This window comes from Corvus cornix, chromosome 1A (genome assembly GCF_000738735.6).
Source record: "Corvus cornix cornix isolate S_Up_H32 chromosome 1A, ASM73873v5, whole genome shotgun sequence".
In the NCBI taxonomy this organism is placed as follows: domain Eukaryota; kingdom Metazoa; phylum Chordata; class Aves; order Passeriformes; family Corvidae; genus Corvus; species Corvus cornix.
In genome coordinates, this window is record NC_047057.1 from 37,905,660 (window position 1) to 37,927,315 (window position 21,656).

Consider the following 21,656-nt stretch of genomic DNA (forward strand, 5'->3'; position numbering starts at 1 on the left):
TCCCTCATGATCATGTGCACAGCCATGGGACCAGATGGAGAGTAGTCATGGTTTTTTCACTCATTGAAATAACGGCTCCACCAGCCTTCTCCTGCTGTCAAGTGCCACTCTGAAGTGGCACCAGATAGCATGAGGCACCTGAAATTGTGTTAGTAAAGATTTTGACAAACTTTGAACTGGACTTAAATACCAGTGTTAGCTCTAAATATAAACTCTGTTACACCTGGTGACCCTATTATAGGCAATGCTATTAAGGTAGAGATGGGTAAATTGGCTTAAATTAACTTTAGAACAAGTATCACAAAGACTGCTCATTTCAACAGCATTAACTAATCCCTTTTCATGTAAAGGCTTTTGATCAAGTTAATTAAAATATTAACACAATCTCCTGATTTTATTTTTTTTATGTAACTTGTCTGTTTAAATCCACTATGACCTGAAATTTAATACATGAATAGTTAGAATACAGTACAACCATTTTTGTTTAAGCAGAAATAAATAGTATAAATAGAAATACAGTAATCTATTTGGCAGCTCTCAGATGTGCAGGACTTATTTAAAACACTCCTAGTCTGAGCAGTCTGCTGACCATATGATCAATAGATGACCACATGACATAAATCAGAGCTATACTTATTTAAAGTTGAACTTATTTTAAGTTGGCCCAGTGTCTGGATATATATTGGTCTGGGCAGGGTTCATTTTCAGTGTCTGTCCAAGATACTTTTTTTATGTTGTTGGGACTAGGTTGTATTCAATCTCACAAACTGATCACAAATATTTTTTGCCTTTTTGATAGTTTATATCAGCTTAAAAAATTTGTTTACCTATGCAGTTCCTAGCAACTCTTTCAGGTGGCATCTGGACCAGCACCAAAACTGCAAAGTTCTGAACAGTGAATCTGAACAGTCTTCCTGAAAGAGAAATATACTTGTATTTTAGCTTGTAGCTTTTGGCAGTCTTTAATTCTATAACAATTAGATTATAATTTGTTTAGGCTTGTATTGTCAGCTAATTAGAACCTTGTTTGAATTATTCATACCTCTTGATTCTTCAATGTTTTTTTGGAATTACCATGGGAATGTACGAATGGCATTTCCCTCTAGGGGAAAAAAACACCACAAGAATTTCCCTTGGTTTCCACACTTGAGAAATGAGACCTATTTGCATGTAATAGTTAATATTTTTTTATTGTTATTTTTCATAAATAGTAGTTCATGGAGTTAGATAGGCTTCTGTATTCTAACTGCACACATAACTAACTAGCCAGCATCCCAGCCTTGTGAACTGTTTCGCCTGTCACACAGATTTTCTCAGTAATTCCTCCCAATAACAACTTTTAATTAGGTGTTTGCTGTTTTTCTTCTGCTAAGAGCTCTTACTTAGTTCATGGGCAGATCAGCAGTAACACTCCAGGGTAAACATATGTGCAAGGGTGTTTTCACAGTTCTTGTATATATAAAGCTTCTATTTGGATTTCTTGGCATAAACAGTTTCGAAAGATTTATATTGTTGCATTGTATGAATTAATGTATTTGAAGATATGTGCCCCCTCTAAAGGCCCTCTAAAATACTTATTTTTTTCAATAATACTGGCAGTATTTTGGAACTTTAAAACACTTGGATAACTTTAAAAAATTGTTTCCTCCTACACTTTACACTTCATTGGCTACAACTGGAAGTGATGGGACAACAAGAATTAAGTGCTTGTTAAGACTTCATTTTATAGGCTTGAGAACTTCTGATGTTTCTCTTATAGCATTTGGCTGAGAAGTCAAGAAAAAAAATCTGATCCTGTTGAGCTGACAAGCAGATATCCCACTGCCTTCTGTGGTTCCAGGTGCTTTTATTTTCCTTGACCGAGAATCTAAACATGAGATCTTGTGAAAGTGTGAAAAATTCTTACCACAGTTAGGAGAAAGGGGCAGAGATAGGCAAGCATGAAAGCTGTTTAGAAGCATGGTATGAAAATATGTACAGCAGGGCCTCATATTCCTATGTATATTATGCTAAACATGGTTTAAAATGCAATGATCAGGTACACTAGCGAAAGTGAAAGCCTGAGTATGAGTCTCTTGTGTTATCCCTGTGGGTTTTAAAGACATCTGGTTTAATCTGAGTGGTTTTACTAACCTGTGATGTCAATTCATCATCAGGTTTTTTTGTCTTTTTCTTTAGGGCTTGGATCAATTTGAGTAAGTAATATGAAAACTAAACATAAAGGAAAACGAGTAACTTATGTTCTCTCATGCATATATCTTCCCAAGGACTTTATGTTCCAGCTGGAGGACCAGCCACGTAACTTTAGTCCTACAGAAAACTCTGGGCTGTGCTTTTAGACGTTGCTAATAACAAGTACTTTTACCACTTTTCTTTTGATGAGCTCAATGTTCTAGAAATACTGTATGTTCTATAAATACTATATGTTCTATAAATTCTATAAATATTCCCAGGATAATATGAAAAATATATCTAATTAAAAAAGCCTTACAATGTTTATAAAATCAAAAGGCCAGATGGATAGGAGCAAACTGTTAGTGTCTCTCCTGCACAATCTGTAACATTATGACTTCTGCTGGAGTCAGGAGGGAGGGTTCAGAAAGCACGAAGTGCATCTGGCTGGATTCCAGTTGCAAAGTTCAAGAGATGAAGTGAAATGCCTCATAGTTTACCTGTTTACTTATTTTTTAAAGGATTCATTCTGTCACTGGTTGTACTGCCCTTATTTCTAAAAGCTGCTTTTTTGAGTGAGCTAAATGAAGTTGCTATGCACTAAGTAGTGGCGAAGGAGAGAACTGGAATTCTTTCAAAGGTTTAATTAAGTCTAGTAAATGAAGACTCTGTTGTAGACTCTCTCTTGACCTAATAGAGAGAACCTCCTCTGTTTTAAAGAAGCGTGCATTTTCACATTGCCCTCCAATTTTCAGAAGTTGCCAAGTTCCATAAATATTTAGACACTGGTACCTCGCTGACTCAGAAGTGTTGCATAAGTAAAAAAAAAGATTGTAGAAAGGCTTATTGGAGTGGAGCATTGCTTTAAGAAACACGGTGCTTAAACAGAGTTCTTTTTATCATTGCCTTAAAAAAGAGTCCTCCCAGGGTAGTGTTTATCTTCAATTTTGCGTTCTTAGTGCATGTATAAGGCTCTTTCATGGTGGTGGTGGCCTCTGGCCTGTGGAGAAGAGAGTCCTGAAGTAGCAAGTTACTTTCAGACACTGGAAGAGAATTTTTCCATTCTGCTGTGCAGCCATATTAGCTTTCTAAGAAATTTGTGCAACATATTTGAATACATCCATGGTTGAGTTCCAACCCAGCACTATATTCCAATCAAAATTCCAAAACTTTCTTCTCACAATTTCTATTACAGTAGCACAAAAGCATTTCAGAAATTACCATTGCTGTATTTTGTGCTTTACGTCTGCGGCAGAGACTACTCTATAAAAATGGGAGAGCAAATGCAGACAAGACAAGAAACAGAAGAGTGAGTAGGAAAGGAAGACGAGAAGCAGGCTCACATCATTATATAGATGATCAGTGTAAAATTTTGCAGTTTCCTCTTATGTGGTGGAAGGTTTTTGGTGTTTGTGGATGGAGCATTTTTTGGTTTTATATGAAAATGACCAACAGATGTTTCTAATGATCTCTTTGGCCATCTAAAAATTATGATTAGGATTTTTTTTTTATTTAGGATAACTAAATTATTCATTAACTTGCTGATGTGTACAGACAGAAACAAACAAACAAACAAACAGTTTTCTGTATATGCCATTACAGAAATAATCTCACATTCACTCTAAGGTTTCCAAGCATCAAGTGAGGGGCTAGGTGAAAAATTTGCAACACCAATTGTTGCTTTTGCGTTCCTGACAGGACTGATAGTAATTCATACCAGAAGGGATCCAATTCCCACTGTACCATTTTCTTAAAAACAATACACACCCGAGCTCATGCTTTGACCTCAGCAGTGACCTCATACATTCTTTTATCGGCAGGTCAGTACATATGTCTGTTAAATTCTCCAAGTACTTGAGAAGTTAATTTGTTTTCACATTTCTGGGTTTACTGGTCATATTTCGTGTTTGGACTGCATGTTGGAAGAATTTCATGTGCGTGTTCCTTAATATCTGTTGGAAAAGGAAGTGGAAGCTATTTCAGTTTTAAATAGGATTGTCATATTTTCCTCAAAAAATAACTAATAATTAAATAATTCCAGCACCATTTCCTAAAAATTTTTGCCTGGGAGGCCTTCTACATACCAGTAGTTATTATTCTCTAAGGTAAAATTCTTCCCAAATGCCTCCAGTAAATCAGTTTTTAATTTGCATGTATGGTCTCTTATTGCAAAGTCAATGCTTAGTGTGGAACAGTTTTCTGGAATGAAGCTACATGGTTCACTGATACATAATTTTTATTAAATGCTCCTTGAATTATTCTGTTGCAAATAATGAGGAGTTTGCTACAAAAGAGTTAAACCGAATGTGTCTGCGTGTCAGTGTGTTCTGTTTAACCTCCTAACATGTGTCATAATTTTGATAGAAATGTGGAATGTGCCTTAATCTGGGCCACGTGCAACAGCAAGTCAGCAGAATGCACTAAATATCTCCCAGCAGGACTGTTAACACCTGTTTTATCTGGATGGGTTTTCTAATTTACACCACCCATGGAAAGTTGACATTACCTTCCAGTGTAGTCACAAAAAGTTATTCCAATAGGCTGCTGTGGTAGGAGCTTATGGGAAATAAATTACCAGAAAATAAATAACATGATTTTTGAGAGCTTGTTTATCTCCTGATTTTCCCTTTCTTCAAATTTCCCCATTTCTACAAGGGAAGCTGAGGATTCAGGGAAAATTTCACTCAGTCTCAGTATTCTGTAGCCAGGGGAACTGTGCAACATGCAGCCTGCCATATGAGCACTTTCCACAGAAACTGCAAATTTAAAACTAAAGAGCTTCCTCAGAAGAGTCATTATAAGTTTTGCATTACTCTGGGCCACATTTCTTCCCACTGCATTTACTTTCAGATTTGGAAGAATTTGTGTGTATTTTCTGCCCTTCAAAGTGTCCTTATTCTGTAGTATTAGTAAAAAATAGGTTTTTTTAAATTACACAGTAATACTTTGTACACTTTCTTCACAAGGAACCTTGATGGAAATATACAACTTTTAGACAATCTTACTCAAAATTAAGAATCTGTAATTAATTTAGTATGAACACATTTATATGTTGACAAGGACATACAGCTTTGAATATTCAAGAGACAAGAAAGCAGATCACTTTATTTCAGTTGTGTCAAACTAGTTTAAACTGCACTATATATATATAAAAAAATAACCAACTTGCTTGTTATAGTTCAATTATAATACTTGCAAAATGAGCCCATATGAGTCTATTTCACATTGTTCCCTTTGAAACCCTACTCTTTAATTTAAAAAAGGACCCTCCCTTTTAGAATACCTAGGAATCAGCTATTGTGGATAACATACAACAGTGTAGTGAAAATGGTATGACAGCTTTGCAAGTAAAATTTCATGACAACTTTTCACAGAAAGCAGGTAAATCAACAGCAGTGTCAAATGGAGTGGAGCACGTGGGATAGAAGGTGCTTCCTATTATGATTAAGGTTACTGATTGGTACTTTTACAAATAATTGAAATAAATCTTACCATATGTTATAACAAATAAATCATAATTGCTTACTTTTTATGGATTAGATACATTTTACCCCACAGGACATGTACAACTATGAAAGCATTAGGGATAGTTTACATTTTAATTGTATTACCAGTTGCATATTTTTCTAAAGAGATGAGCAGAAGTTCAGATGTGCTGAACATCTGTCTTACAGTGAAGAGCAGGGGACTGTGACTACTGAATATTGTTTAAGTGATCATTTAAGAATCACCTAGAATCCCAAACAATGTTGAATGTGTGGCATTTGAAGAATGGATAGGCAGGAGGACTGGGTAATCCATTTTGGTATCCCAATTTTAATCTGGATGGTGCTTTTAACCTCTTCACTTGGACCTCTTTAGAGTAAGTCAGCTATCAAAAATGGATTTCTGCACCAAATCCTCAGCCTTAGAAAATCAGAGTGCATATAGATATGTATAAAGCAAGTATGCTTGTAAGTATAGTAGCAGGCAGTATATTCAGTTATCACTGAAATGGAGCAAGTTCTTGACTTGTTTGATGTTTATTTTTTGGTGAAGGAAATATTTGACATATGCCCATTTGTACCTAGTGAAAAATGCTAAATGTCTACCTCCCTGGTTTATGAAGCCTGGTTTTGTTAAATAATCTGAATGATAAAACTGAGGATAAAAACATGACACTATAGACCAGCAAGCATTATCTATTAGTATCTCTATCTTGTAACTTTTTAGCTCTTTGTTTTAAGGACTGGCAGAACATAAATACAAACTCGTGAAACCAGCTGGGAGGAAAACCCATAAGGAACAAAATTACAAAGCAAACCGAAAATCTGGGTTTTTCCCATGCGACAAGTGAGTTGTCAACAGGTCACGATGTGTGCAATGGATGAGCCATTTAAGAACAGAAAGTGAAATAAACTTGTCCTTTTAAATCTCCAAGAACACCTTTGGGCGTAGCAGGTTGTGAAATATAATATGTTTGGTCAAAGAATAGTCTGTTTATGTAGTGTGTGTGTGAGGATTTACCATTAACTTGTGAGAGTGTACATGACCAATTCTCTTACTGGTCTTAGACAAGGGAAAATTAGAGTTTAGGCCATTTCCACCTTGAAATGCTCTTCAGTTTCTCCCAGAGCATTCTATATAGCTAAATCTATATGGAAAGTTTAGTTCTCTTACCAGCTCCAGCATGTGCATCAAAAATGCTTTTATTCACTCATGAAGACATCTTGGTTGCTTGCCTGAACCTCTGATCTTTTTAGAGCCTGCAGTTAAGATCAGATCACTGGCACTTCATCCAGTATTAAGTAAGCAGCCAGAACTTAAAAGCTGGTATGTCTCCTTACATGACTGATTCCTGTTAAATTCAGACAAATAGTATCTGTTTTTACATTCTTTAAATTTTAATAATGTTATGCAACATGTGAATTGTAAATATTTAGTGTCCAGGTTGCTACCTGTAAGGCCTGAATTTTATTTGCTTTTGATTGTACTAGTGCTACAGAACTTGAAAGAGAAGGAGCTGTGTAACAGCAATAATATATTTTCTAATTCTGCATTCATTTAAATCCTCCACAAATTGTATTAGTGATGAATATCCATGCAAGAGGAAGATTCAAATGCATGTCTCTAAACTCAAGCTAATACTCTGGAGACATTTAGGAAGAAACATGCTGGGAAAGTGTGTTTGAAGTTCAATTATTTTGACACACACTATCTCATACCGTAATACTAATCTTAAAGGAGTACTATTTATTATTTGCAATTAAAAAGAAAAACAAAGCACCAAATACTGAAGAACTTTATGGAGTTTCTGTGCTCTGGAAAGTGAGTATGTATATGATTCTCTGGATTTCTGTGGAATACTATTTCCATGGATGTCCTTAATCAACCATCAGCAACATTACAAAAGAGAAAATCCTTTGCCAAATTTTATCTGGGAATTGGGTGATGAATCAGAATGTCAAAACACACACAAAGAACTGTGGAAGATAGCACTGAATGAAGTGCTAACAGAAATTATTGTTTTACTTTTGCTGCCAAAATAATCAAGAGTATTTAAGAGCACATATGTATAAAAACACTATGTGGTTACAACAATATGTCGTTTTTATGAAAGTGTCCTATTCTTCAGGAAGAATCCCACTCAAAGTAGGTGAACAGTAACTAACTTGTGTATATGTCTATGTGTTCTTGTAAACAATATTGTCATAAACTTAATAAAAGGGAGTTAGTCAAAGCAAGATATTTTTTGAGCTTCTTATACATGCAGAGAAACATAATGCTGTGTTAGTCATAATTACATGTCTTCTGAGCATCCCACAATTAAATTTATTTTTGGAAGTGAAGAAAGTGTTGTCTGTCAGACAAAGGAGATGAAAACTAATCTTGGCAATAGCAAAAATAATAGGAATAAAGAGACATATTCTATGTGTTGAGTCACTGGTGAGTACATCCCACAAATGAGCTCTTCCTGTAAGTCTGCTGGGTATTAAGTACTACTGTTTATCTACATGCAAGTCCCTCAGTCTGATTTAGTGATTTATTTCTGTTAGTTAAACTTCAAGTAACTTTCAGTCAAAAAGCAGATTACCCACAACTATGCCATGTAATATGTAACAGCATCTTTGCAATATATCTTCTTTGCATGCCACCTAATCTATTAACATTATCAGAGCTGTGACATTTCTGTTTATTTGTACATCATCATATGAACTGTATCCCCTTAAATGTCAGTGTAAAAATATCTTTGAAATCACTAATATTTTTGGTGTTAAGTATTTCAGGTGCTTTTTTCATCATGCTGTGTGTATGAATACTATTAAAAGGATAAGATTTATGAAGAAAGTTTAATATATTGTAAGCATAACTCAGGCTTAATTTAAAAATAATCAAATGGTGTTATCTACCTGATGATGCCCACAAATTAATTTCTAAATTATCATCATCTTAGCCAATTGTATCCTTACCCACAATGCTGGACCTGCATTTCAGAATTTGACATAGTATCCTTGAGTTTTGATAAGGAGGTGATTAGGTTTCAGAATTAGGTTTTTGTTACCTCTGAAAAGCAATTTCATGTAGTGTTGATTGACTTTCAACGTGGTTAATCGAATAGCTGGGTGGCAAATATCTATATGGGAGTGAAGGTTTATTATATCTTTAATTACTTATCCTATTTATAGTTGTTAAGAGTTTTAATATTGCAGGTATGCTATTCAATGTGCTGCAATTCCACTGGTTTGAATATTTAATATAAAATAAGAGCCTTGGAACAAAATAAAAATTGGAGATAGACAGTGGTGGAGAACTTTATCAACAGCAGTCTTGGCAACATGTACCTGTACAAGCAAATTTGCACATTTGAGACTCTTCTCTGTCTTGATATGCAAGATTTGGAGTCAATCTGTATATCCTGAATTCTGTACTGTAATGAGCAATATCTTCTGCTATAACACCTTGTAGTTCTGATGATACAATTCACTATAATGATAAACATAATCTCTGATAAAAACTAGTTATTTTTGCAAGCAAAATTCACTACAGAATTGTGGTTGTATCTGGTGTCTGTGTTGTGTTACACCACAAAACCTTCAGCCACTGCAGAATTCTACATACACAGTATGTAGAAAAACCAGTAAAAAGCAGTAGAATTCTACATATACAGTTTCAGCTATAGGAGGAGTTTACACCAGTGAATAATAACTTCATTTCTAACTACTTATATAAACATGGACTTCAGGAATTCGTACCACTCTTGATTGAAACAGTACTGAGGAATGGAAGCTGCTTGAAATCTCTTAGAACTTTTGTAATTGCAAAATTACTCTCATCTGTGAGTAAGTTTGAAGAAAAAGTGTTTGGGGCTGCTTGGGTTTGAGTTCAAAGAATAACTGTGGTTTTCTAGGGCAAGAAGTAGGTAATTAAAGCAATATTTAGAGACCCACTGAAAGCTTCAAAATGGGACAACTTTAAGACTAACATTTTCTAGACTGGACAGGAAAGAAAGTGAAAATAACCCAAAAATGTATTAATGCATGTCTCATTGAATCCCCTAAGAGTTTCTGAGAGTTGTATAGTAACCGCAGTTATTATCAGATAAGTGACTGTGAGAGTTGTTTTCTGACATTTTCGGGGTATTATGGGGCTGTGAGTTGCCACACCAAACTTGCTCAATTCACAAGTGAAAACAAGACTTTATTATAAGGCTAACAGTGCAACCCCAGTCTATTGTCTGGAAGTTGGCCACTGCTATTGCTTCATATACCCTTACCAAAAGGGTGACTTTCGACTCAGGGCTTCTGTTACTCTTCTCTTGGTGAACTCTGAAGCAAAACAGAATTTGCTTTGTAGTTCTGCAGAATACTTGTGTCATTGGTGTTAGTGGTAATGATTAGTTTTGTCTGAGAGTTTAAGAGACATGACTTCAAAGACACATGCTGTAAAAGTAGACACGTAAAATAACCAGGTGCTATTTCTATAGGATGTTTTTCACCTTAAATATGTGTGAACGTTTAGGTATTAGGCATATTATTTACTAGATATTCGGTATTGCAGATAGATATTGAGATGTTTTCACATTTGGGCTTAAAAGTTCTCCAGTGAACTAGGTTTTGTTACATCTGTGGTCTCCTGAACTACGACAGAGGGGACATGCCCCTTATGAAAAATTACTTGATTAAACTAGAATATGTGTTAGGAAATATTGTTCCAGTTATTTGAAGATGGGTGCTACTGATGTAGTGCACTGATTTTTCTTTCTTTTTTTCCTTTTTTTTTCCTCCCCTTGGCTTCCAGTACTAAGTAATAGAGCAGAATTTCCCACCTTTGAACCAATTGATACTGCATTATGGTTGATTTGAAAGTCCGAAGACACAATGTGTTGTACAGCTAACAGCCAAACAAACCTTCATTTCTTTTCAATTCTTCAGAGCAAAAAAATTTCTGTTCAAAATTTTTTATTATATAGTTAACATTGTTTAAAGGTGGAGTAGAAATACTCTCTTCATGTGCACTGTTTTCTGAAGTGATGAAGGGTTTTAGTTGGAGGTCAGGGCTGAGCCAGCCCAGTGCCTTGCTACTGCCACCAGGAGTGGCACCATCCGCTTGTCCCTCCTTCCCACCTCCCCTTTCCTCTCCCAAGCGATGATGCTTTACTCAGGCTGGGACACACCCTCCACTCTGCTGGCTCCTGTGCTTATCTGACTGCCCGGGAAACTGGAATGACTGAATCCATTTGCCTTTTTGCTGGGTGAGTTTTCTGCTTGGAGCCAGTTCCTTGTGTGCTCAGAGAAGCGCTGAAGCCCAGTAGCCGCAGGGCCCTCACACCTGGGAGGAAGAAGAGGTGAGGAAGAATCAGATCTTCCTATTTTAGCTGCAGCCAACTTGCAACTGATTTAGCTGTGTCACATCTCTATGTCTTAACAAGATTACTTAGTTAATTTGGGTTTTTTCGTGGTGTAAAACTACATAAACATTTAAGAAAAAGACAGTTAATACCTGGGTTGCTTCAGACTGTGCTGGGCCAGAGCTGAAGTATTCCCATTGATTTCAGGATGGCTATTCCACATTCAAAGCTGTGAAAATTGGTGACACCCACCAAACTGATTGATGAAGACTTTATGGTAGACCCCAATTTTTCTAGTGACTTTCATTAATTTAACTGCAGACTTTGAGTTTTGGTTTTCTTATGTAATTGATTCAGTAAAGAGATTGTTTATCATTCACTGTACATGTTAGCATGCCCTTGAAATCAAGGTTTGAAAAGACTTCTTAAAAATGTGTTTGGTAATGTTTTGACATTTATTGTCCTTGAAGATCATACCTAAATATTTTGCAAGTATTTATAAATTTATACCCATGGATCAAGACAGTCTGTAAACTCGTAATACATGTTTCTAGGGTCAGCAGTAAAAAGAATATTTATATCATTTCAGCTGTTACCATTTCCAGAGAATAGTGGCTGAACTCCAATACAGAAAGATGAGAGTAGTGAAAGACTTTCTTAGGCGAGAAAAGATATTGCCAAGGATCATGTAGCTTTCATTCAAGAATGAATTTACCCCTTATGTTTTGATGGTTGGAAACCATTGACATGAGATACTGTAAAATGTGTAAACATTCAAATAAATTAACTGCATGGACTTGAGCTACTGCAGATTTATGTTTTTAGTGTTGAATATTCTTTGCTTTATTTTTAATTTTCTCCAATGATAATAGGTATTTAAAATACCTATTTGTTTAAAAATTCTTAGAATTTTATTTTATTTTTGTGGTCCCAATTGCCTTGAAATAAATGCATCAACCTAAAAAAAGTATTTTAAAATCAAATCTGTTGAAGCCACTTCAAACAAAACACCTGTCTGTACATAATTCTTCTGTTTTTGTAGCAGCATATTTATAGACAAAGGTAGTAGTTTTTACATTTATAGCTGATTATTCCTTCATAGGTCCTAGAAGGACTGGGGTAATCAGCTGAGGACGGTGACTCAAGAGAACCTTTTGGAAACCCCTGTCTCCCACGATGCATGAAAGCAGTCTAATTCTGTGATTATTTATTTTAGAGGTAGAAGTTTTATCCTATTTTTGATATACATTTAGGCTACATTTTTGTACCTAAAGCTCTCTGTGGTTAACTGTAGATTTCTTCTAAATCACCAAGAGAAGCCAGCACCGTGTTCTTTACTAAGCAAGAACTCCTCAGAGGAGCATAAACAATAAATAAATTAAAGTTATTTGTTGTAAGATTTGAAGGAAAGAAATTAGAGAAACAACCACTAATGAGAATGATATCATTTTCACAGAATCCTACATCATCCCAAGTACCTTTGCTAACACTGTTGGAGGTTTTTGCTTACATTTTTTAGTAAACTCAGCCACTCACATCTCCAGACATATACTCAGTGTCTAATTCTCTATGGGTGCTTTCATTGTTCATTGCTGCTTGTTTATAGCATACAAAATCCAGTTTTATGTTAACTAGGTGGGTTGCTGAGTTGCCAGCATGCCATTCTGGATCAGGCATTTGTGAATTGTTTTTAAGCACCAAAGCGGACAATGAAAGCTTTATCTTGATTCCCCAATTAGCAGTAATCATTCTTGCTAAACTTTGGTAAAGAGCTGTAGTATGCAATGAATGTAAAGTATTCATTCCTGGGCAGTTACTTTTTTTTTTCCCCTCGCCCAACATTTCTACATTTTGTCAAATAGTCTTATGCTGCTTGTTATTTCTATTCATGTTGCAGATTGAGAATGTTGATGTCTGCCTTAGCTTTCTGGCAGCCAGAGGCGTAAATGTCCAAGGTCTTTCTGCAGAAGGTAAGAGAAACAAATCATCAGAACAAATAACAATATTTTCTTCTGAAAGCTAAATTTCTTGACACAAATCACTTGCACCTAAATACCAAGCTCCAGCTGTCTTGAACAGCATGCAAATATAGATTAGTGATAACAAGTGAGAGAGTTTCCTTTTAATTTTTCCTTGAAATTGAACCAAGAAATGCAATGTTTATGAAGCTTGAGACAGTGTTTTAAAACAATATTTTTTCAATGGTATTAATCTTTTCATGTTACCTCCACAATATTAGATAGGCACAGAACTTCCCAAGCATTTTTTTTTCTAACTTGTTCATATATTTGATTCAAAACAGCAAACAAGAATATAAGGATCTTGCTCAGTTAAATAAACCCGGGCAAGACTATTTGTTTCAGCAAATTTATTATTAGTAGTAATGCTGTCCAGATGAGTCTGAAAATTACAGTATTCCTTTGATGTCTTCTATTAAGTGAAAGAGTGAATGGTTTTCCTGTTTCAGCTATTCTGCTGTATTAGTCGCCTTAAGTAATTGCCTAACGTGGTTGCAACTAAATTAATAAATACAATGAACAAAAACCATTACAAATATCAATTGTCTTAATTATTATGTAATATTTGCCTTGTTCATGTAAGAGGCAAGTGAATTAATAAAATGTATATGTCTTTGTCCTGTAGCAAATTAAGCAGTTCTGCAAGGTGCTGTGCACCTTCAAAATCCTCTCTGACCTCTATGGCACCTGAAGGTAACAGGTCCAGAGGTGCAACCCTGTATTTTTATTTTGCTTGTAGCAAAGCTAAAAGCTGGAAGGAAATTTTTGTTTCCCCAGAGGTGATAATTTGAGTTGAATTCTTGAAGATTCATGAAGAAAAAACCTGGATTTCTAACCACTACTTGATTTTTAAATTAACTCAGAATTACTGTCTTTCACTCTCTGAACCTATCTAAGATTTTAAACGTGCAACATGGTCACAATATGTCCTATCTATTCACTTTGATAGTCAAATTGTGAAAAGCTCCTTAAGTGATTTAAGAGAACCTTTGTATGTACTTATAGATATGTTGTTGCAAGAGAATACTAAAAGTCTGCATGTTGTCATTCACCTCAAACCTATTTAGAACCAGAATTTCTAGAGCAACCTATTTTTACTTGCATATGAAGTATGAATCAAATGTGTGAATAGCATGAATTTATTTTATGAAGACACTCATCATTGTTTAATACCTTTACATGGTACATGACACATTTTCTGTACTTTTTAAAATCAAAATCTGTGTGCATTCTGTAATGCACACCTACCTTTGTTTTGCTTTGGAAAATAATTTTAATAGGATATAAGTTTCAATTGTGTAACTTCAATTTCATGTACTACTAAAAGCAATAATACTACATAGAACTAAATGCAAGGACTATGATTTAAAATACTCATTATTCTTCAAAACCAAATTTTAACATTTAGTGCTGAAGTAAGATTAACATTAATTCTGCTGTTATGCAGTTGGTCATGAATCTGGAGTAAATCCACCACTATCTTTGTAATAATATTCTTCAAAGTACTGCAGAAGTGTGATTCCCTTAAATATACCATTTTTTACTATGTATAATCCTGAACACTAAAATTTTTTGGGGGGAGAAGAAATTGAGTTTCTTGTAATAAGCTTTTGGTAAAGTGTCTTGTTACTACCAGGTCATTTATTAATGACAAGAAAGGTTGTAGAAAAACAAAACATAAGCTTAACAAGTTTTGAAGATTTCATAACCAGTTTCTGACCTCATTTTGACACTTGAGCAAAGAGGTCTAGAAAAAAAGTGATTTTCAAGTCTTTACTGCTGAATCTCTGCTTGAGAGCCCAGTTGATAAATAATTATCCAATTGCTACAAATTAAAACAGTCCCCTCATTTTCTGAGTATGTGCTTAGTACACATTAGAAGTTTCTGGATTTTTTGCTTGTGAGAAATCTTCTAACTTGATTAAAAGTAGGAAGGAAAAAGTTACTAATAGCATCTTTCTCTTAAAATAGTAAAAATTATAGTAGAACACAAGAAGACCAAAATTTTAAGATTAAAATATATCGACTGGGATTTAACGAAGGATTCTCTTTCTGAGCATTAAGTTATCCAAAATTATAATAAATAAACTAGTGTCGTGTACTGACAATCTTCTCAAATCAGAACCACTTAAAATGGATAGTTATGTAGTTTTTGGGGGTGTTTTTAGGATAATTTTAAATATAAGTTTTCTGTATTCCTTGACAATGATCTTCCTTGATACCAACGTGACTTGCAAAAGTCATAGGTGCCTAAAAAGTTCACTCATTCTGGCAAAGTTCTGCATATCTCTGGTGATCTCACTGGTAATCAAAGATCCTGCAGCATCTTCACAGGGAAGATGAAAAACTATGGCTGCTTAGAACAAATTTACATTTTGAAAAGTATATTCCAGTGCCCCGGATTGGGTTTGCTTTTGAAGCACAGGTTGTGAGCATTTTAAAAGCTCCAGTGTTTGCTGGCCTGTGTAGTATATGTATTAACACTTCAACTAATCCTATTGAAAGAAAATTAATATGGTTTAAGAGACATGAAAATGACAGTAATTTTGGATAAATTCAGCTTGAAAATTTACCTGGGAAAGCTGTGTAGCACACGCAGCTCAGTATTTTGATTTGCAGGGAAGGCAGAAAGGTTGTGGCATTGCATGTTAGGTTGCAAGTCTATAGCTCTAATAAAAACCTTTCACAGGGTGATCAGTGCCAAAGAAAATCAATAATGAGTTTATGAACAGACCTAGATGCTGCAGATAATTTCATTAAAGTCTTCTGAGGTTGCTTTTTCAACATTGAGATCCTTTATCAGCAAAGAATATATTGCATTATCCTTTTAAAATCTTCATCTCAGGATCAGCAAAAGCTATAAAAGGAATGGGAGACATAGGGATGCTACATGGCTCAGCAGAATTGTATTCAGGTAGCTGTTTTAGCCTCATGGAAGCTGTAGTTTTTAAGTCTTTGTTATCAGTAATAGCAGTATAAAACAGAAAGCTATAAAATAATCATGTCATTCAAAAGTTCAAAGATTTAATCATGAGCATTACAGTCACCTTTTTGAAAACCAACCTTTCATTTATTTTCTTCTCTCATGTACCCTGCACATCTGTATGAATGGATGTGCTCACTGACAAGAACCATTACCATACAGTCTTTTCGATTTTTCCAGAACTCACTGTTTATTGCCAATGTGCACAGAATTTGCCCCAAAAGCCAAAAGACTAATTTAAAGTCACAGGATTTGAAGGGAAGTATATCTAAGACCAAAAAGAATTCAGATTTTTCTGAATGAACTTTTCCTTAATTAGAATATTTGTACTTTGTTGAGACAGGAGTATTCATTTCAGATTATGTGTCTTATTTAAGGTTGGATATACTCTTGTTTATGACCATGCAAATGACTCATCAGGAGGGCACTGTAGAGATAGGTGTTTATTGCAACCCTGAAACATAAATAAACAAAAATTATAATAAAGAATAAACTATCAGTGACACCTAAAATGTCTCTGACTCTACAGGTAAATGAAGAGGTATAAGACATAAACATGTATAGCTCTAGGTATGTACAGAGATATTTTAGTATGACAGTTACAAAACTGAAGTCTAAAACCAAAGTGTTTTCACTTCCTTTTCTCTTTCTTTTTTTTTTTTTTAATAGAAATAAGGAATGGAAATTTGAAAGCTATTTTAGGGCTGTTTTTCAGTTTGTCTCGGTACAAACAGCAGCAACATCATCAGCAACAGTACTACCAGTCTTTGGTAGAGCTACAACAGCAAGTCCCTTCAACTCCAGCTGAAATCAGCCAGTCCAAAACACACCAAGATATGCAGTCAAGGTAGGTTAAAAAGTTATTTTTCTCAGGTGTAAAAGCTTTTTATTTTTCTGTCTGAAAAAGACAAAATTTTGTATAAAAAAATAGGTCATTTAAAGAATTTTTTTAGCTATTTACACAGTGGATTCAGTGTGGTTTTTGGTAGTAAGCCCACATTTTTTGGGAGTAAAGTTAGAGCGAGAGCAGAGAACATTCCCAATTAGATTTAGTTCCAGTTTTAATTAATTGTAAGCCTTTCTTTTACTTTATTATTGATTTTTCTGCCCATTGCACAACAAGAGGCAGCTAGCACACCATGTAGTTAGTACTGGTTATTTTCATGTTTTCTTCACATACCCAGTTCCCCATACGTAAATGAACAATTTCCAATAATTAACAAAACACATGGGGAAAAGGCACAATTGTTGCTTTCGTTTGTTATAAACTCTTTTTATTCCCACACATTCCGGTTTTTGAGGGCCTAATTCTATTTGAATGTTCTTTTTAAAATGGAGAAATAGCCCTAATCTAATTGTTTCTTTTAAGGGGCAGATTTTAATTTACTTTTAAGAAAGCGAAGCACTCAGCAGAATCCAGTAATTGCTGAACTACATTGCTTTCAGACTGTATCCAAAAAGATATTTTCAGAAGGTAGTTGCTTAAAGGCTACTACAGAAGAATTGAGTTTGAAACAGAAATATCTATTTACATGGAAAGAGTATTGCCAATGTATATTTTATTGGGGAAGTTAAAAAAAAATGTCAACTGTAGATCTTCATAAAGAGTTTTGTCTGTTGCTTTGTTTGGTTTAGTACTTTTTCCATTTTTTATATCCTTGTTTAAAATGTTTTTGTGGACCTACTGAACAACTGTATGTCTAGAATGTGGTAAGTCAATGATCTACATTGGATCAAAAGTATCAGACTAATATATTGACATTCTGGTTCTTAAGTCCCTTCATATATAAATTACACTTTCATTTGTATAATAAACATATTTCTTCTTCAATTGACAAAACTTTTAACACTTCAGCCTGATAGAAATCTATGTCTTGGAACTAGAAATATTTTAAAATTATGTTTTGGAGGAACGTGTCACTGATAGCATTTTAATTACCTCATTTGATGCAAAAATTAAGATACACTTGTGTTTGGCTGGGGCATTAAAAAGTGAAATACATTTATTTTCTCTGCTACTGAAAATTAATGTCTTTGAATGCTTTCTCTGTGAAGTACAGTATTAACATGCAATCTAGGAAATTATGGTGTGGTCCTAGAAGAGTCTGACCATTCTCAACATTTTCCAAAGTTGAATTTCTGCTTTGTGAAGGATATTTAATACTGTATGAGAGGCAGTAACATCTTGTTATTCAGGAATTAAGTGTTCACAGCTTTAATCAGTGGAATTAAGATCTTTTTGTTCATAATTTAGTGAAAGAACTGAAACATTTCCTGATTTTGTAATTTACCCATGGTGAATTTTTAATTACAAAAAAATTACAGTGTTCCTTTATGCATCATGACTATTGCAAGGGTTTGTCCAAAAAAGCCTCGATAAAGCAAGTTTTTTTACTATTTGGGTGACAGTGATTGCACATGGTAGGCAAAGAGGTGATGAATCTTTTATTAAGCTTTCCATTTTAATTCCTCAAGATCTCATGGTCCTTCTGCACTTTTTTCTCCTCTTCTACGTTGCTATGTTAAAACATGCTTCAGTGTTCAAAGCAATTATTCCATATCCCAGAACCCCCACATTTATGCTTTTGTAGAGTGACATCTAAGGCTGGTTTAAAAAAAATATTACTTCCATCAGTGTGTTTTAGACCTTCCTCTTTAATCTAGGAGTTTAAAATAGTTTAATTCTTCGATTAAATTTCTATTCATAGCTATGGTTCAGTTGTAAAATATTTCTCTGTAAAAAATTAATAGACCAAGATTGATGCCATCTTTCTTCTTCCTTATCTGCAAACTGAAAGCATGTTTTTTTTCTGCTTGCTTTCACATATACAGAAGTTTGATGCTTGTCACTATAAACTTCTGTATTGCCTGAGGAAATATGGTTTTTTCTATCCATATATTTTTCATTTAAGTTTTTAAGGATAAAGAAAGGTGCCTACTACTAAAAACTTTCTCCTGTATGAGAGGTTTCTATCTTTTACTCTAAAGGCATCTATTTAGTATTATGAGCTGCTACCAAAACACAGAGCCCTGGAACTTAGAAACAAACTGAAATACAGTTTCTTTCAATACTAATTTTCTTCTTGGTTTTTTTTTTTTTTTCAGTTTTCACTGAAAAAATTGAATTACTTTTTGAAGTAATATAAAGAAATTAGCATAAAATTATATGTCCGCTTCTAAGAAAAATGACCACATGTGAAAACAAGTTCTCCACAAATAGATAGGCATATTTAAATGTACACTGATGTGAATTCTCTGTGGTGGACTTAGCAACACTTCATAGCAGTCATTTAATTAAATTTTTTTTTCCCCACTAAAATAAATAGTTTGAAAAATAATTTAAAAATATTTCCCAAACACCTTTTTAGTTTAAAGGTGCTACTGAGTAAATGAAAGCTTCTTTTTACACAGAAGCCAAAATATAAATCAAAGAAAGAAAAGATGATTTTGGTGAAATTCATCTTTCCTCTTGCCCACTTTTTGCTATCTAAAATGTGGACAGGTAGCTTACGTGATTCCCCAAAGTGATTTCTATGATGGCTTTCATGTCAGGTGTGTCTCAGCAATAATTACAGAAGCAACCAACATAACTGAGCTGGCTCATGATTTAGAAGGTCCTGAGGAATTCACATGACTGCTCCATGGGACACTTGAGACCTTTAGATGCATTTGGCAAAAAGTAGCTTCATACAGACACTGAGACCTAGATATTTCATTGAATGGAGAATTTTGGAAAGTGATAAAATCTGAAGTGTATATTAATGTACATCCTTCACACTGTCCATATGAAATTATTAACTCAATAGATAATCTAACTGCTATCAATCAATAATGGAGTCATTTTACTATTTTTCTGAAGTGCTGTTGATAAAACAAGCTATTTTATCCTTTCATAGTGAATGTTAATCTTTAAGGCTATTTATTATTACACATTTATTGTGCAGGTATGCCTTTTTTTATTACTGTGTTGCAGTTATGAATATGTTTTTAAAAATTCTTGATTCTTTCCTTTTTCTAACATTTCTAACATAACTGTGGAAAGGTTTGGTATGTAGAAGCCTTAAGGCAGAAAATCCCTTATGGTGTAGATTTTGGAAAAAATATTTGGCAAATACACGTAACGAGAGTAGCTTCCATTAAATTGACCTGTGGTCTTTTACCTAGAAATAGTTCTTTCAGGTTTTCGAAAGGAACAAGAAAAATTACCTTATTATTATGGCAGAAGCCAGATAATGACTATAGCTGCTAGCATGTGAATGGGACATGAATCTTTTTTCAATAATTGCAAAATGCTTCAAACCTAATTTGAGTACCTTTTCAAAGGTATTTTGAAAATCATCTTCTTAAACCACGGGTATTTTATTGTACCGGAAGACTCACACGTATCTACTTTGTTAGACACATGAGAAATAAAGATGTCTTTTTGATGCACTCTGTATATTTAAGTGCATTTGATATCCATGTGCTTGTATGCGTGAATACATGTAAGCAAAAGCAAAATATATACACTGAAAAAGGTGGGTGCTTTATATTGACTTAGTGCATTTTTTTAGATCTTTAATAATCAATCACATTTCATGTTGTACTTTAAGTATTTGAAACTATGTCTTAGTTTCAATTAATAACTGAGGTTATTTTAGGTTAGAATATTCTATGAGAAAAGTTATCCTCTTTGTTGCTTCCAGCTAACATATAATAAACATATTGTGTAATTTCAACTTGATTTCCTAAGAGGTAAAAAGCTGTTGTATTTCCTTTATTAAACAAATAACGAGAAAGTGATGCCCTTCACTTCTTCCAAGAGAAATACAGATTATACATGGGAGAGGGAAATACCTCTGAGAAGTCACACTGAAGATATTCAAATTACAGAGGTTGTAGCATTCAAGCCTTGCTGAAGACCAAGAAAGTTTTGTCTTTGTATGTGCAGAGCTAGCATCTCCTTATTTAAAAAACTGGTCCTGCAGCTGATGGTGACGGTGATGATGATGATGGTGATGATGATGAAGATGATACTCATCCTCATTTGCAGATTATGATGTCCTCAGTAATGATCAGTCTGTGATTATTACTGTGTCTGAATCCATTCCGTGTGCCACTAAAGACAAGCTACTTTATACAGTGTTTGAGCCCTTTGTCAACAAAACTGAAACCGACACCAAATTATATTAGGACTCTACAGGCTTCATACAGAGGTTGCTTTGCTAAGGCAAGAGGCCCCAGGGGAAGGTTATAATCAGAATATCACAAGACTGGACAGATTAGGTTTGTGCAGAAATGGGGAATTCAGGAGACTAATTCAGGAGTCTAGTTGTCCTTGGGTGACTAGGAGGCAATACAGACCAGGAATGTAATTAAACCAATTTCTGGAGGAACCTCTCTTCCCTAAGTGCAAAGTTTGCATGGGAGGATAATGAATCTTCTTTCACAGGCTCCTTACAAGGTTATGCATAACTGGTCAGTGTGGCAATACTCTTAACATTCCTATTCCCATGTAATCTGTGACCAACATCAGAATTGTGAAAACTATGCACACAGAAGGCAAGCAAGATTCTTCTTTTGAAAGAGTATCATTAGCCTGTCTAATCCTACAGCCAACAGCAACATTTCAAATTAAATGTAAAAAGAATGAAGGAAGTTGATTCATGGTAAGTGA

General features: G+C 34.5%; 1 protein-coding gene across 10 annotated transcripts in view; it reads left to right on the forward strand.

The window, feature by feature from the left end:
- NAV3 (neuron navigator 3) overlaps positions 1–21,656 on the forward strand; it is a 526,195-nt gene that overhangs the window by 353,699 nt on the left and 150,840 nt on the right. For all 10 annotated transcript variants that reach the window (XM_039570170.1, XM_010413726.4, XM_010413727.3 and 7 more), the window contains 2 exons: positions 12,897–12,969; positions 16,670–16,847. In XM_039570170.1, coding sequence (XP_039426104.1) covers positions 12,897–12,969; positions 16,670–16,847 — 251 coding nt within the window. The remainder of the gene's footprint in view (positions 1–12,896; positions 12,970–16,669; positions 16,848–21,656) is intronic.